Source organism: Glycine soja, chromosome 17 (assembly GCF_004193775.1).
Source record: "Glycine soja cultivar W05 chromosome 17, ASM419377v2, whole genome shotgun sequence".
NCBI classification, from domain to species: Eukaryota; Viridiplantae; Streptophyta; class Magnoliopsida; order Fabales; family Fabaceae; genus Glycine; species Glycine soja.
Window position 1 is genome coordinate 12,786,139 of NC_041018.1, and position 14,577 is coordinate 12,800,715.

The window sequence follows — 14,577 nt, forward strand, 5'->3', positions numbered from 1 at the left end:
TAATATTACAGCAATAAAAAAAGATATTATTAACTAGTATTTTAAAACATTAATTAAAAAATTAAAAGGAAAAAAATTATAAAAAAGCATAAAAATAGAGTAATTTCCAATAAAAAATAAAAAAGTTTTACTTCAAATTCTTTTTTTTTTTACAGTGAACTTTAAATTTCTTAACAAGTGTCTAACATTTTTTAAAAAAATACCATTAGCTATTAAAAGTGTTGAGAAAATTTAATTACTAAGGCTTTAGTTTTGAGATAGTGCGACACGATCGTTAAAGTCATCACTGTATTTCAAAATAAGCAGTGGCAATTTTTATATTAATACTGACAAAATGGTCAATCCATGTTGTTTCAAGTGAAGAAATTAATAATTAATATTTTTAAAATAATAATATTTAAATAAAAATAAAAATAAAAATATACCAATAATATTTTTCATGAAAAAAAAAAACAGTGTCTTTAAGCCACCGGTTAACATTTTATTTGTGTCGAAATTAAATTAATTATAAGTGGAAAGTCAAATGGCAAGTGTGCACATGAACGACATCGAAAAGTAACATCGTTTTTAGCGTTATGACAGAGAAGGGCATTTAAGTCATTTACATTTCTCTTTTCCATTTCTTCTTTTTCTGTTAAGTGAGTCACCGTTACCTTTTTGCGTTGGTTCTCCGTGGGAATGATCCGAAGAGGCTCAGAAAAAAGGGCAACTTCGCAACTCGTGAATCGATTACTGTAGAAATTGTCGTCGATTCTATATGTGAGTAATTGCACTTTCCATCAATCGTAGCTCTCGTCCACATTTTCAATTTTCTTCATTACCGAAAACCTTTCACTTTTTTTTAATCCAGATTATCTATTTATTTATGCATATCTTTTTGTTTCAATGAATTCTCAATGATTTTTTTAGCTAGATTTTGTTGGAGATTATGGTCAATTGCATTCGAAGCGACTTGATCATTTTTTTAAAAAAAATAAATCAGGATAATATTGTTTGTATTGAATATTAAAAACAAATGGTTTCAGTAACATAACCTTTTAGGCTTTCTATTGGTTTTCTGAAGAAAGATTGACGAAAATAAGGTTAGGGTGTCGAATATGCCTGCACAATTGACCTGGCAAATTATTTTTCTTTTGGAAAACCTGATGTTAAATTCATGTGTATATTGGAAGATTTGAGTTGTTTTGGTGGTTTTTATTAAGGTAGTAAATGACTAAATGGGGCATAAGTTTATTTATCTGTCTTGGAATTGAACCTGAATTGTGGTTTTATTGTTGCTATGATATTAGTGATGGCTTATGGAACTGCCTCTTTTTTGTGCAGAAAACATATTAGGCACTGGCTACCATTTTGAATTCTGGTTGAGGGATTGAAGTGTGATTATAGGTGGAGGAGGATGGCTTGTAGGGGATGCTGGGAATGCCTTTTGAAGCTTTTGAACTTCATATTGACTCTTGCTGGTCTGGCCATGGTGGGCTACGGGATTTATCTGTTTGTTGAATACAATAAAGCTTGGGATAATACTCTCAATTTCAGTGAGGATAAAACGGAAGTTCAATTTGGCAGACCCATGCTAGTGGTTGTGTCTCTGTCCAACAGTTTTTTAGATGAGTTGCCCAAGGCTTGGTATGAATGCTGCTCTTCTCCTGCCATTTTTTGGGGCGTATCTAATGAGTAACGTATATTGATTAATGATTACTTTGTAGGATATAAAGTAGACAATAATGCTTTTCTGCTGCAACAGTTTCCTGAATTTTATCCACTGAAGTAAAATTTGTGTAATTAACACCTATGCTTGAAAAAGGGGGGGGGGGGGGGGGGTCAATTTTGTTTACCATTGTATCTCTAAGTTAAAAAAGTTCAGTAAATAAATAATATTAATAAAATTTCAATAAATAAAACGCTTTAGAAACAACAATGGGTGAAATGCAATTGGGACTTGCTACCAAAGTTGCTTAGCCCATAGGAATTAAACCTATGCAATCAGTGGCTCAACAATTAATTGTGGTTAGGAATAGTTGGAAGCATCCTTTGTTATATGGTGTAATTGGTACCTTACTGATTGTTTTCTTGTCATTGTCAATGTTGAAGAAAACAAACTTCAAATAAACTTGCTCTATTCTCACTTCCTGTATTGCTACACCAGTTATGAATTTGAAATAACCTTTATTTCTTCCACTTGTAATAATGATTTTTATACCTACTGGTGACATCTGTGTATTTGCATGACAAAGACAACCACTGATAATAGAACACACGTATTTTCTCCTTGATAACTTTTGTCTGCATTCAGCCTTGTGGAATTATTGTCACATGTACATTGTTTTGTAAAAAAGACATTGACACAGCTCAAAACTAAATTGTCTTTACACTTTCCTTTACTGGTTGTGTATTTTTCATGTTTTGCAGGTTTATTTACTTATTTATTGGAATTGGTGCGGTCCTCTTTGTCATTTCTTGTTTCGGTTGTATTGCAGCTCTGACACGGAATGGATGCTGCCTGAGCTTTGTATCCTTCTAAAAATGTCTTATAATTACATAGCCAAGCAAAATATAATGTTCTCACCATGAGATGGAGCATCTCTTCCTCTCTCTGTCTGTCTGTGTGTGTGTGTATTAATCTTGATATTAGTTTCCTTAATCCAACAAAGTATTCAGTTTTAGTGTTGTTGTTGATCTTAGTGGAGCTGGGATGTGCAGCCTTTACATTTTTTGACAAAAGCTGGAAAGAAGTAAGTTGCCACTGGCAGTTTAGGATATGAAATTCAAGAAGTTATATTTGTAATCTTATAATTGTATTTCTTCCAGGAAATTCCTAAGGACAAAACTGGAGATTTTGATATGATATATGAATTTCTGAGAGAGAACTGGAATGTTGTGAGATGGGTTGCTCTTGGAATTGTCATCTTTGAGGTAAGCTAGAACAGTCATGATCGGCAGTTTTAAAAAAAAAAAGCACTGTTATTTCATGGAGATGCTTATGTCCTTGTCTGTGTACCTACAGAGAATATGTGCAAGTACTACAACCAAATAATCACTTCCAGAAAGGATGCTAAAAACTAAGAAATATTACTTTATTTTGAATCCTAGTTAGAACCCATACTTAAATATGATTTGGCAAATGAGCCATTCATATCATGTGAGGAATTGGAGGGGACCTGGAATTGTGTGATACACGGAAGAATTGGTGTGATTTCATATAACTGACATGAATCACATGACTCAGCCATTTGTTTCTTTTCTTTTTGCTATGCTTTCACTAATTATCATTGAATAAAATGGAAAGACATAAGCCTAAATTGTCAAATGAAAAGAAACTGATAGGGCACTAATGAATGCATCTGCGCCCTATTTGATTATTCTATAGCTCTCTTTATTCTTCTAAAATAGTTTCACTTTCACATAGTCACTCATTCTATGCACTTAATTTGGTTGTTTTACTGCTTTGTTTTCATTCTTTTGGAATTGTGATTTCACATACTCAGTTATGACCTACAATTTTGTTTTGTGAGATTTACAGTTAAATGCGTGTTTATAATTGTAAAGTGTAAACACATTCAAATGCCATTCAATGGGAATCCAACAAATTTTCTCTTTCATGTTTTGTTCAATGGATGGAACATGTGCAATTGGTGCGTCAATGCATAAAAAACACACACTAAGTAGTTTTTTCAATTCCTAGTTTAATGGCTGGAAAATTTATATGATATATTTCAACCTATTTTTTTTGTTTCTTTGACTCTTTACAATTCAATATGATTTAAAAATTACAAAAAATAGCATTACATTTCACAGTTTCAATTGCTATTTGATAACCTTGTTTTTTTAATATGTTCGACTTCTTGATCAGGATAATATTGTTTTTTCATTGATAGAAACCTTTAACAGATTGTGGGAGTTAATTGAAATATTGCCACCCTACTTGAAATAATTACATGGGAATTAACTGTTAAATATAGCATGATTTTGTTTTTTAGCCAATTTTTTATAACACTTTTTTATTGATTAAAAGTGGACTTGCAGGGATATAGATTAGTAGGGACATAACTTTTTAAACAAGAAAGAGCTGCGTTGATATTAGTTGATGCTAGGAGAAAGAGAAAGTAGCTAGAAGAGGGAGAGGAAATGTAGTACAAATACTGTTAATATAGGCAGATTTGACCAATTCAGTGATCTTTAATAACGAAACTTATGAAAACAAAGTGCCTGTGATATGCCTTAGCATATTTGTTGTTCTAATGTGGTACAACACTATAACATCTAGTTCTCGAAAGTACTTCGCTATCTTGGAAATGTTTCCTCCTACTGAACCCAACTTACATACCACCAGGAGTGATCCAGGAGAGACCAACTGTAAAACAACTTTAGATGAGTACATGGTAATATAAATATGATGTGCCAATTGTTGTTTATGGAATTGCAGGCTCTTCTTTTTGTATTAGCCCTTATTGTCAGGGCTGCAAACAGGCCACCAGAGTATGATAGTGATGAAGAGTACATTAATCCAAGGCAGCAAGTTCGTCAGCCTTTGCTAAACAGACCAGCAGGCCCTGCATCAGGTGCGCCAGCAACTGGCACACTTGATAAGCGTCCAAGCAGAAATGATGCATGGAGTGCACGGATGAGGGAGAAGGTGCAATTCATTGGCTCTGTTCACTTTATCTATTATGGGGAAATTTTCTTTTGTTTGTCTTAATTGTGCTTTTATAACTAGTGGTACAACCCTTTTGGATTAATGTACTCTCTCCTCCAAAAATACCTCAACTGTTAGCAGGCTCAACTCTCCAATAATGTTCTTCAAATTGTTCATTCCTCTATCAAATTTGAAACAATTTTTTTTTTGTTGGAAAGTAAAACTATTTTCAATAGATTGATGGTCTTGCATTCTTATTCCATCATCGAACTTTTTGAGCATTTTGACAAGTTTGTTGATTAGAATGAGATTTTGCATTTTCCTGCGAATATAGATTATAGAATCACTGTAATAGCACTATTTCAAATATAGGAATTTCACATGAAACCTTAGGAAGTATATATCATTCTGTTGACTGCATGTCTTCACGAATGCTAAACCTGTTTGTCCCATCATCTATGTCCCCTGGTGTCATGCAAAGCCAGATAACTTTTGTGTAGAGACTTCTTGTAATAACTGTATTTTTGCCCTCTAAAGCATAGATTTACTAGTTACTTTTTTTGTTTTCGTTTTGGAGCATCACTAATTGTTGCTGAAGAGATAATTAAAAAGTCACATGTATTATTACTTTTGTCATGTACAATGATTGTAAAATCGTATGTGGTTGTCTGACATTGATAGTGCTCCTTATGCAGTACGGGCTGGATACTTCAGAATTTACTTACAACCCATCAGAATCACATAGGTACCAGCAAGTAAACCCTCAGCCAACTGAAGAAAGAAGCCGCTGTGCCATCATGTGATCACTTTGCATTGCTCCAAAATTGCAGCAAATTGAATTTCAATGATTGTTTTTGTGGGAAATGGTGCTGAGGCTAAGTTTGTCAGAAAACACTATTTTGCTTAGTTTGTGTATCATTAACACATTACTGGATCTCCTTCACTTTTTTTTTCATGACATGGCAGCAACATCTTCATTCTGTTGTGCGTAACATTCTGCCGAGTGAACAAGAGTTTATTGTGTCTTTGTTATGTTCATAGTTTATTGGAGTAAATGAAGTTTTTTGTTATGATGTGGTTGATGTCATTATTCTTGGCTGGAAACCAGTGCTTTTTATTTTCCTTATTTTGAATTGGTGTCAATTGATGGTTGTGTCGTGTTGTCTACGGGGATATTCGGTCACAAATTCAAATACACTACCACCGACCACAACACCACCTGCATCCTAATGTTTATTTTGTGTGCAAGTCTTGTGGCATTAAACTGGTGTAGGGTAGTGTGAGATGTAAATAACGTGCAGTACATGATCAGAAAGTTTATATAACTATTTTGTATTAATAATTTATGTTTTTTCCTGTAAATTCTCATGTTATTGAATGATTAAAAATGTTTAATTGTATTTTGTTTAGTAAAAATACTGTCGCTACTAAGCCTCGTAAAATCTCCAGTCAGCTATGCGATACTGTAATAGTATAGTTTATGGCTGTTTAGTTCTTATAGTGGAGTGAAATTTCATGTACCTTCATATGTTGCTTCCTGTACATTGCATTTTTTTATTTACTTTACAAATTGGCCTTTCTGTAATGCAATGGCGGGTAGGAAGCAACAGTCCTTATAGTGGTTTATATATTTGGGATGGCTCATGACACTGACCATTTCGATCTTCCCATCTCACTTTTTTTGTTGATAAACATATCCTTAATGAAAATTAATTTGGGTTGTATTGTATTGTATATCTTGCCAAAATGTCAAAATCTTATCAAAATATTCAATGGAAGTAAGTTTTTGTTATGATGTTTCTGATGTGTATCTTAACAAAGTTGACATAAAATGAACTAGTTTGTCTTATTGGTGGCATGCGACAAAAAAAAAATTAGCAAATGGAATGCTGTTGGGAAAGAAGCAATGGAGGTGCAAAAAATTACATGAATAAAAGATGGAGGATAAGGAAGAACAATGCTTGTAGAAGAGAAAGTGAGAAGAAGTTTGAAGAAGATAAGGGAGGAGGAGGGACGTTGAGTTTGTTGGGGGAGTCGGGAGGGGGGAGGAATCGATCGAGTTTAATTCACACAGAAATACATCCGGTGATAGGATTCAGAAATTTTTAGTTGTGAGGCAAAATTCATATATATAAATCAGTACTTTAGTTTATGGATAATAGATAATAAATGTTTATTTTATATAATTAAAATTTAAATAATAAATAAATAATTTTTAATTTATAAATTACATTATAATTATAATTCATAATAAATAAATATAATTAATCAAGAAATTGTTGGTTTGATCGGTAAAAGGTGACCAATTATATTTTTTAACAGAGTTTAGTAAAGTCGAATAACTTAAATTATGAATTAAGATTATTTTTATTTATTGATAATTTATTTTTTAAAAAATTATTGAAATTTAATTGAAAGATGAAGATAAAAGAAGGTAGATTGAAAATGATAAACAATTAAAAAATTCAAATATTATATATATGTAAAGATAAAGTAAAAGGTAATTTAAATAGAATGAGAAACAAACTTTCATTAATTACAAATATAGTATGCAAAATAAACATCTAAAGATGAAAAGGAATAATAATATAAATGTTTAACTGATAAAAAAAGAGACTAAAAATTGTGGGGATAATATTTATATTCTAATAAATAAAATTATTTTATTATATTGTAAATTATACAAATAATTAATAATTATACATATCTATTACATAATTAAAATACTAAAAAGTTAGTGGACCATTGCCCCCACAATATTCAACATAGATTCGTGCCTAAATATATCTTTACATAAGGAAAAAAAACTCTTTTGAGCTAAGAATTAATTTCATAATTAATTCAAAGAATTAAAACTTATAAAAATAACATCTCATTAAAGAGTTAATACCTAATCATAGGCCATTTGGGATATCTAGCCATCTTGCCCAGGTTTTCATGGGCCATTTTTGGGCCAATATTCTGGGTTTAATTTTACGCTTCTTTCTAAAGGTATCACTGTGTTTTTGGCGTGTAGCAAAATTCATATCTTTTCTTGGCTCACTGAAAAAAGATTGCTAGAAAATTGTAAATAAAATAATGTAAGGTGGTTGGGGATGAAAGCCCCCCTGCGAAATCATGACCAGCAATTAGCAAAATCGTTTTAAATAAGTATTAAGATCACGTCACGAGTTGTATTAAACAAGTCTAAGAAGGCTCTGGAACGTTATTTATTATTCCAAACTTCTCAAAATTCTGAACAGGGAATGCATATAATTGCTCCTCAATAAATATTATCAAGATAGTTGGAGCCACTCTTTAATTTTAGCATCAAACTTCGTATACCACATGCTAGTGGCTCAACGCCCACATAATATTATAGTAGTAGTATTGATCGATTTTGTAACCAATAATGCCTTATAGTCTTACTTTACATTTCTATAAAAATATCTAATCTGGCTAATTAAAAAATTGGTGAAAAACAAACTAGAGCAAGACATGATAATACCAAAACTTGAGTGATAGGTTATGATAACTAGGACGGTTGTGGCGATTGATAAAATAACAACAATCTTGCATGGTAGTAAGTGGGATTAGTTTCAGTTAAGGTGGCACTTTTAAGAACTATTTATTAATTATGTTTTTTTTTTTTATTTATTGGCGGAAGCTATCAACTAATCTAATCTATCTAATGTCATACATTTGATGGTAACAAAGGTAAACAAATGGCTGCCGCCAATGCTTCAGGAGAGAAAGGCAAGCTACCAATCATCTAGTCCTAAGATGCTTAATTTTAGGTGTATCTACTCATTATTATTTTATATTTAATTTATCTATTCGTTTATATTAAATTTTTAGTTTATATTTTATCTCAATTAATATTTGCTTCACACAATTTATTTCTATAATGCATTCCTGAATTTAAAAATAGTATATTTTTATTTATTCTTATATAATAAAAAATGTACATCCTTGAAATAAGGACTTGTAAACCCTAAACCCTTGATTATATAATTGTGATATTTTTATTTTATTTATATATTCTTTTAATTTATATTTTTTTAAATTTTATCTAAATTTTAGAAAAAAAACATGTATAATACATAAGAAAAACTTGCTAGTGTATATTTTATTTTACTTTTAATTCCTTATTTTTAATAGATCCATCTTGAGTCTTGGCAACACAAGAGAGATGGTTTTTCTCCTAACTTACAATTTGCACGCGTATGTTTTCATTTTCTTACAATGACATTGGCAACCAAACATGAAGCTGAACATCTGATTAATGAGTTGAGTCAGTAAAAACATTGTATACCACAAAGTCTTTCCTCTAAATTTTTAATCCATGTGTGTTTTCATGAAAGTGGAATTTGAAATTCCTAATTAAATTAGAGCAATCTCTTACCATTACCAGCTTAATTCTGGTACGTATTTAGAATGAGTATTTGACATAATTATTTTCTCTCTCTCTATTTTTGGATTATGTTGAGTACTAGCAAGTTAACTACTTTACACTTCATATTTTTTCAAAGATTCTTATTTTTAGGCCTACAAAGATTAATGTTATAAATATATTTATGAAAAAAATTAAAAATTAACAATATTTAGTAAAAAGTTAAGTTTTTTAATATATTATTTTTTAAAATAAATCAATTTCAAATCCTGAAAAAGTATGGGCACTAGTTGACATTTATCATATATATTTATATTTTCTGTTTCTTTTCGGGCAAGCTCAATCTTAGTGATTGATTCCCTTTTGCTGGTCACTGTCCAATAACCTGTCAAAGACTCAAGATTATTATTCTGTACGTGTAGGTTGCTACCATCCAAAAACAATAGCAAGTGAAGGAATTTTTAAATATTAAAGAGAGATGCATGTTTGTTGCACGAATTTCTTTTTTTTTTTTTAATTATTACACATACCTTACGTACGTGCCTCACCCACATAAGCATGTGCATCAAATAATTCTCAACAAAAATATAAGAAAAAACAAAGACAAAGAAGAGAGGAATGAAGATAAACCAACTTGAATGATTTCTCCCACCTTTTTATCCGTACATACTATTAAATATCTCAAATTGGCAATAAGTGAGTGGTTCGAGTGTAACCATTTGATCACTATTTTTCGATTTGAATGTGTGTGGAACAAGTGCATGTCCTTTTCACGTCCATATACTGTTGTTGGTAGTATGAGCAAAGAAGCCTAACATTTGTGGTCCATACATAATGCATTAAGCTCTCTCTCTTTTATCTCTTGTTTAGTTGGAGAATATGACAACTCATTGGTTCTTTCCCAAAAGGTACAGTTTTGGCTAGTAGATTCTGAGAAACTTTCTCACGTTCGGTTCGATTTGACCACAAAGTTAATTGATGTGATCATAATAAGGGTGTATTGTAGGGGATAAGAATGCCATCACAAACCACCGTGAAAACAGCTATGCATAAGTTAGATAATAGATATATGCTTCATGTCCGCAACGTACACTGCCAACATAAAGAAAAAAAGTTAAAAGTTTATGGGGTGGCTATTTTAATTGGTTGATTTTGAGTTGAGAAATATATATACATTTTGTTTGGTAGAGGGTAATTTACCATAAGTTTTTTATTCTGGCCCGGTTTGCTTCTACTGGTGATTGAAGTTTGAAGAAGTCAACCATCCTATTAATTTGTACTCTTTATCCCTCAATAAGATTTTAAAAATATGAAATTATACCTACTACTTGTTTTTTTAGATACTTAAAAATTATTGGTATTGAAAAATCTAAGAATCAAACTCAAATCATAGTTAATGTAAGCAAAAATTCGAATAATATGTCAACCCTTGTTCCCTTTCTATAATTTATACAAGCTAGTCATATCAGTATAGACTGTAGAGTAATAAGCAAAGGTATAGAATCACTAAGCATAATTACTTCACATAATTAAGAACTTGCTACTATAACATTGACAACGTTACAGCAACTAAGCTAAGTACATTGACTGCCTAGGCCAGCATAGTAATCCTTGATCAGTACAGAAAGCATTAAAGAAAAGGGGAAAAAAATGTCATAATCTATGATTACATATCCAAAAAGAATTCATGCATCTAAGAGCTCAAACAGTTAATAAACTAATCCAAAATTCTCATATGTTACATTCACCGTTCCTTTAAAACGCTTCACAAGTTACTTTTATTACTTTCGGTTTCTTACATAATCAACGAAGGAGATATATCATCACATTCAAATGAAGGAATCGCATTATCACTTCCTCTTACTCTCAAAGGACCCAAGATGATGTTGTTACTTAATTCTTGCGTCTCTCCTTCGTTCAACCAAGAATTATCCACACTGATACAACTTTTATTTTAACTTTCAAGTTACCCAAAAAGCTTTATTTGGGGTCCTTCTGAAGACAATTGAGTTGCATTCGCCACATATCCTAAAAACCAGAGTTTAATTATGGATAGATAATACAGAGTACACTTAGAATATAAAAGTTTTTGTGATCACAAATGATTATGTATGATAAATTTATTGTGTTTTTTTTTTATCAAAATCATCAAAAGTTTAAATCTTGATATTGAGTATGAAATAAACATGTTGGGAGAAGAAATATGCCCATTATGTGCGCTCACGAAGGATATTAATCACTACTTTAACAGTAATTATTTCATATTAATATGATGATAAAAAAATTATTAACTTTAATAATAATTATATCTTAAAAGTTATATAAAAATAATTTTTAATTAGTTGATAATGGAAAACTTAAATCGGAGAAAACTTTATCTCCAGATGAAATTTACACACTAGAAATTAAAATTTCAATTTGATTTTTACATACTATATGGTTTTATAAGATTATTATATCCCTCTAATTCAATGAATCAAGCTCATCGCATCAAGTCAACAACTATCACTTTCAACAGAGTGTATTAAGGTTTTTTTGGTAGGTATGCCACAGAAGTCGAATGCCATACTTGTCAATATTTTTAAATTCGGATATTGAATTGATGAAACGACTACTAGCTAGTTCACAATTAAATGATTTAACTGCAATTGAATTGGGTCAAACAACTGGTAATTAAATATATTTTTAATATTATATAATATATTAAACAACAAACTAACATGAGGTATATAATTAAATTAAGTGAATTTTTTAAATTAATATAATTAAGAGGATCATTTTATATATATTTACAAATTAAAACTATAATAAATAGTTAAATAATAACAATTCATGTGTCAATTATTCTATTTGATATATATAAGTCTTTATTTATTTATTTTAAAAAAAATATCTTTTAGAATTATATTTTTGTTAATGAAAAGCAATTTTTTTAAAATTAGTTCAGAATGGTTCATTGGCACTGTTTTTTCCCCAGTTTTGGATGGTTTCTAATTTCTCGTAGAGATTACTACTAAAATAAATGAAAAACATTTTAATTAAATAATATTATTTTATTATAAAAATAATACAATAAATATTTTGTTTATTTAAATATGTCTGATACACAGTGGAGACCAGTGGTAGATTAGAACAACTTCAAATTAAGGAGCCACAAAAGCACAAAAATGTAAAAAGAAAAGTAAGCCATTGAAAACTCAATGTGATCTCAATAGATAGCCGTAACGAAATTCTTATTGAGTGATGGATACTAGACAGATAGCAGCTACCGACCATGCCAAATGTCAAGGCAAGTTATCATTACCAAAATTAATGGCATCATAAATCACAAGTTCGAAATGTCATTGTTTACCATAAGCTACTCAATGTTAATGATTTTAAGACGACAACCACTTCTCTGATTAATTGATTAAGTCCATCTCTTGCATATGGCACCATTTTCATATAAGTATTTTTTATAGGATTCATATAAGTATGTTATTATATAAAATATTCACTTATTTTATTAATAATTAATCTTTATTAATAAATTTAACTGAACAGTTTTAATGAAATTTTCTCACTTAATTATTTTTTTTCTTTCAAAGTATTCGAATCCGAAACTTTAACACTTTACTTGAGGGACAAAATCTAATACTACTTATCAACAACTTGTTAGAAAATTATAGGTCCCTTGATTTGGCAAATTTTAAACGGTGCTGATATAGCTGGTAATCTAATACTTTTTCTTTTTTTGGGTTATATTGATAAGCTCATTTTACTTTTATAATGACTCTGGCTCTCCTGTATTGGGTCTCACGTCATGGGGAAAATTAACAAAAGGGATTTTTTTTTTAATTTACCAAATGAAAATACATCTCAAATTAATACCAAATAAGGATAAATCATAGAATATGTTACGATTTCTAACAACGAAGTCATCATAAAAAATGAGATGATTTTTTTTTTTATTGAAGTTGTAAAGAAGTTAAGGATTTTTGTTTTTTTTTTAAAATTTTTTTTATGTGAAATCGTAAATCAATTTACGACTTCAAAGGTTATTAATTTTTTTTTAAGAAAATTTAATTGGAGTACTAATCTAATTTATGACTTCAAAGTCATCCGTATTTTTTTAAGTATTAAATGAAAAAAATTTAAAAAATTGATAACAAAAAAATACTACTTCAAAGTTACTAGCAAAATATTTATTCATTTTTATTTAAATTTACGAGATCAAAGTCATAAATTTAAATCTTATGTTTACATTATTAAAAATAAAATAAAATAATATAAAATAAAAAAATATAAAAAATATATTAAATAAAACAATATATAGATATATAGAAAATATTAAATAAAATAATATACAAAAATATAAAAAAATATTAAATAAAATTATAAATTAAAAATAATTTAAAGTGGTTAAAAATTACTGTAAAAATAAAAAAAATAAATTAGTTTTAATTTTTAATTTCTAGTCTTTTATTCAATGTTTTTAATATTTTTGTTACTAATATTAATAAATAATATCAACTTAAAATTTATCGAATAATATTTTAAAAAAAATATTTTTTAATTAAATTTTGCAGTTATCACTAAGTAAATTAATAATTTTGTACAGTATTATTAATTAATTTTATTTGATAAAATTATTTTAATATTAACAATAGAAAATAATTTGATAATAAAAGTAATTATTAAAATAAAAATAACATAATGCATTAATATAAAATGAACAATATAAATTACACAAACATAAAATTAAAAATTAAAAATAATATTAATTATAAATTTATTTATATGAACAATTACTATGATTACATCCTTCAAACAATTCTACACAATAAACATTTTTATAAAAAAATATATTAAATAAAATAATATAATTTTTTTAAATAAAAGTACACATTAAAACTAATTTAATTTATTAAAAATTAATTTACAACTTTGAAGTTGTAAAGTGATTTACAACTTTAAATAAATATTTTTTAAAAAATAAACCACTTTAAAGTTGTAAATCATTTTACAACTTCACATTAAAATTAGAAAGAAAAAAAAACCAAAGTTGCACAATTTTTTAGAGTTTGTTATGAGAAATTGTAACCCACCTTACAACTTACCTCTATTTAGATATTAATTTGAAATTTGACGACATTTTACTGTAGCTTCCAAACTTTATGCGTCATCCTGCTCTCACTTTCTTTTAATTTTTTGGATGCATATATATATATATATAATGAAAAATTGTATTTGTATAATTTTTTATAATAAAGATAAAGAAATTAAAAATTGTATTTGTATATTTTTTATAATAAAGATAAAGAAGAAAAGAAGAAAGACAAGTATGAAATCAGAATTGTTGATGTGATGGAAAATTGAAAAAATAGTATTGTAAAAATATTATATGAATAATATAATGTTTTTTTTAAAAAAAATATTTTTAATTATGTTAAATCAGCAGAATAATAGATAATTGACTTTATAATATTTCAGAATATATAGGAGAATGTTATCTAGACATATATGTCAAATCTCATTTGAATTCTGAAATAAAAGAGAAATGAATAATGATTTTTTTTGGCATATAAGTGAA

General features: G+C 28.7%; 1 protein-coding gene across 1 annotated transcript; it reads left to right on the plus strand.

Annotated features, from left to right (window-relative positions):
- The first annotated feature begins 617 nt into the window (after positions 1 to 617).
- LOC114394073 (tobamovirus multiplication protein 2A-like) lies at positions 618 to 5,733 on the plus strand. Its single transcript, XM_028355635.1, has 7 exons — positions 618 to 759; positions 1,324 to 1,626; positions 2,410 to 2,509; positions 2,652 to 2,732; positions 2,809 to 2,913; positions 4,424 to 4,633; positions 5,329 to 5,733. The coding sequence occupies exons 2-7, from the start codon at positions 1,397 to 1,399 to the stop codon at positions 5,434 to 5,436; spliced, it is 834 nt and encodes a 277-aa protein (XP_028211436.1). The 5' UTR covers positions 618 to 759; positions 1,324 to 1,396; the 3' UTR covers positions 5,437 to 5,733.
- Positions 5,734 to 14,577: the final 8,844 nt, after the last annotated feature.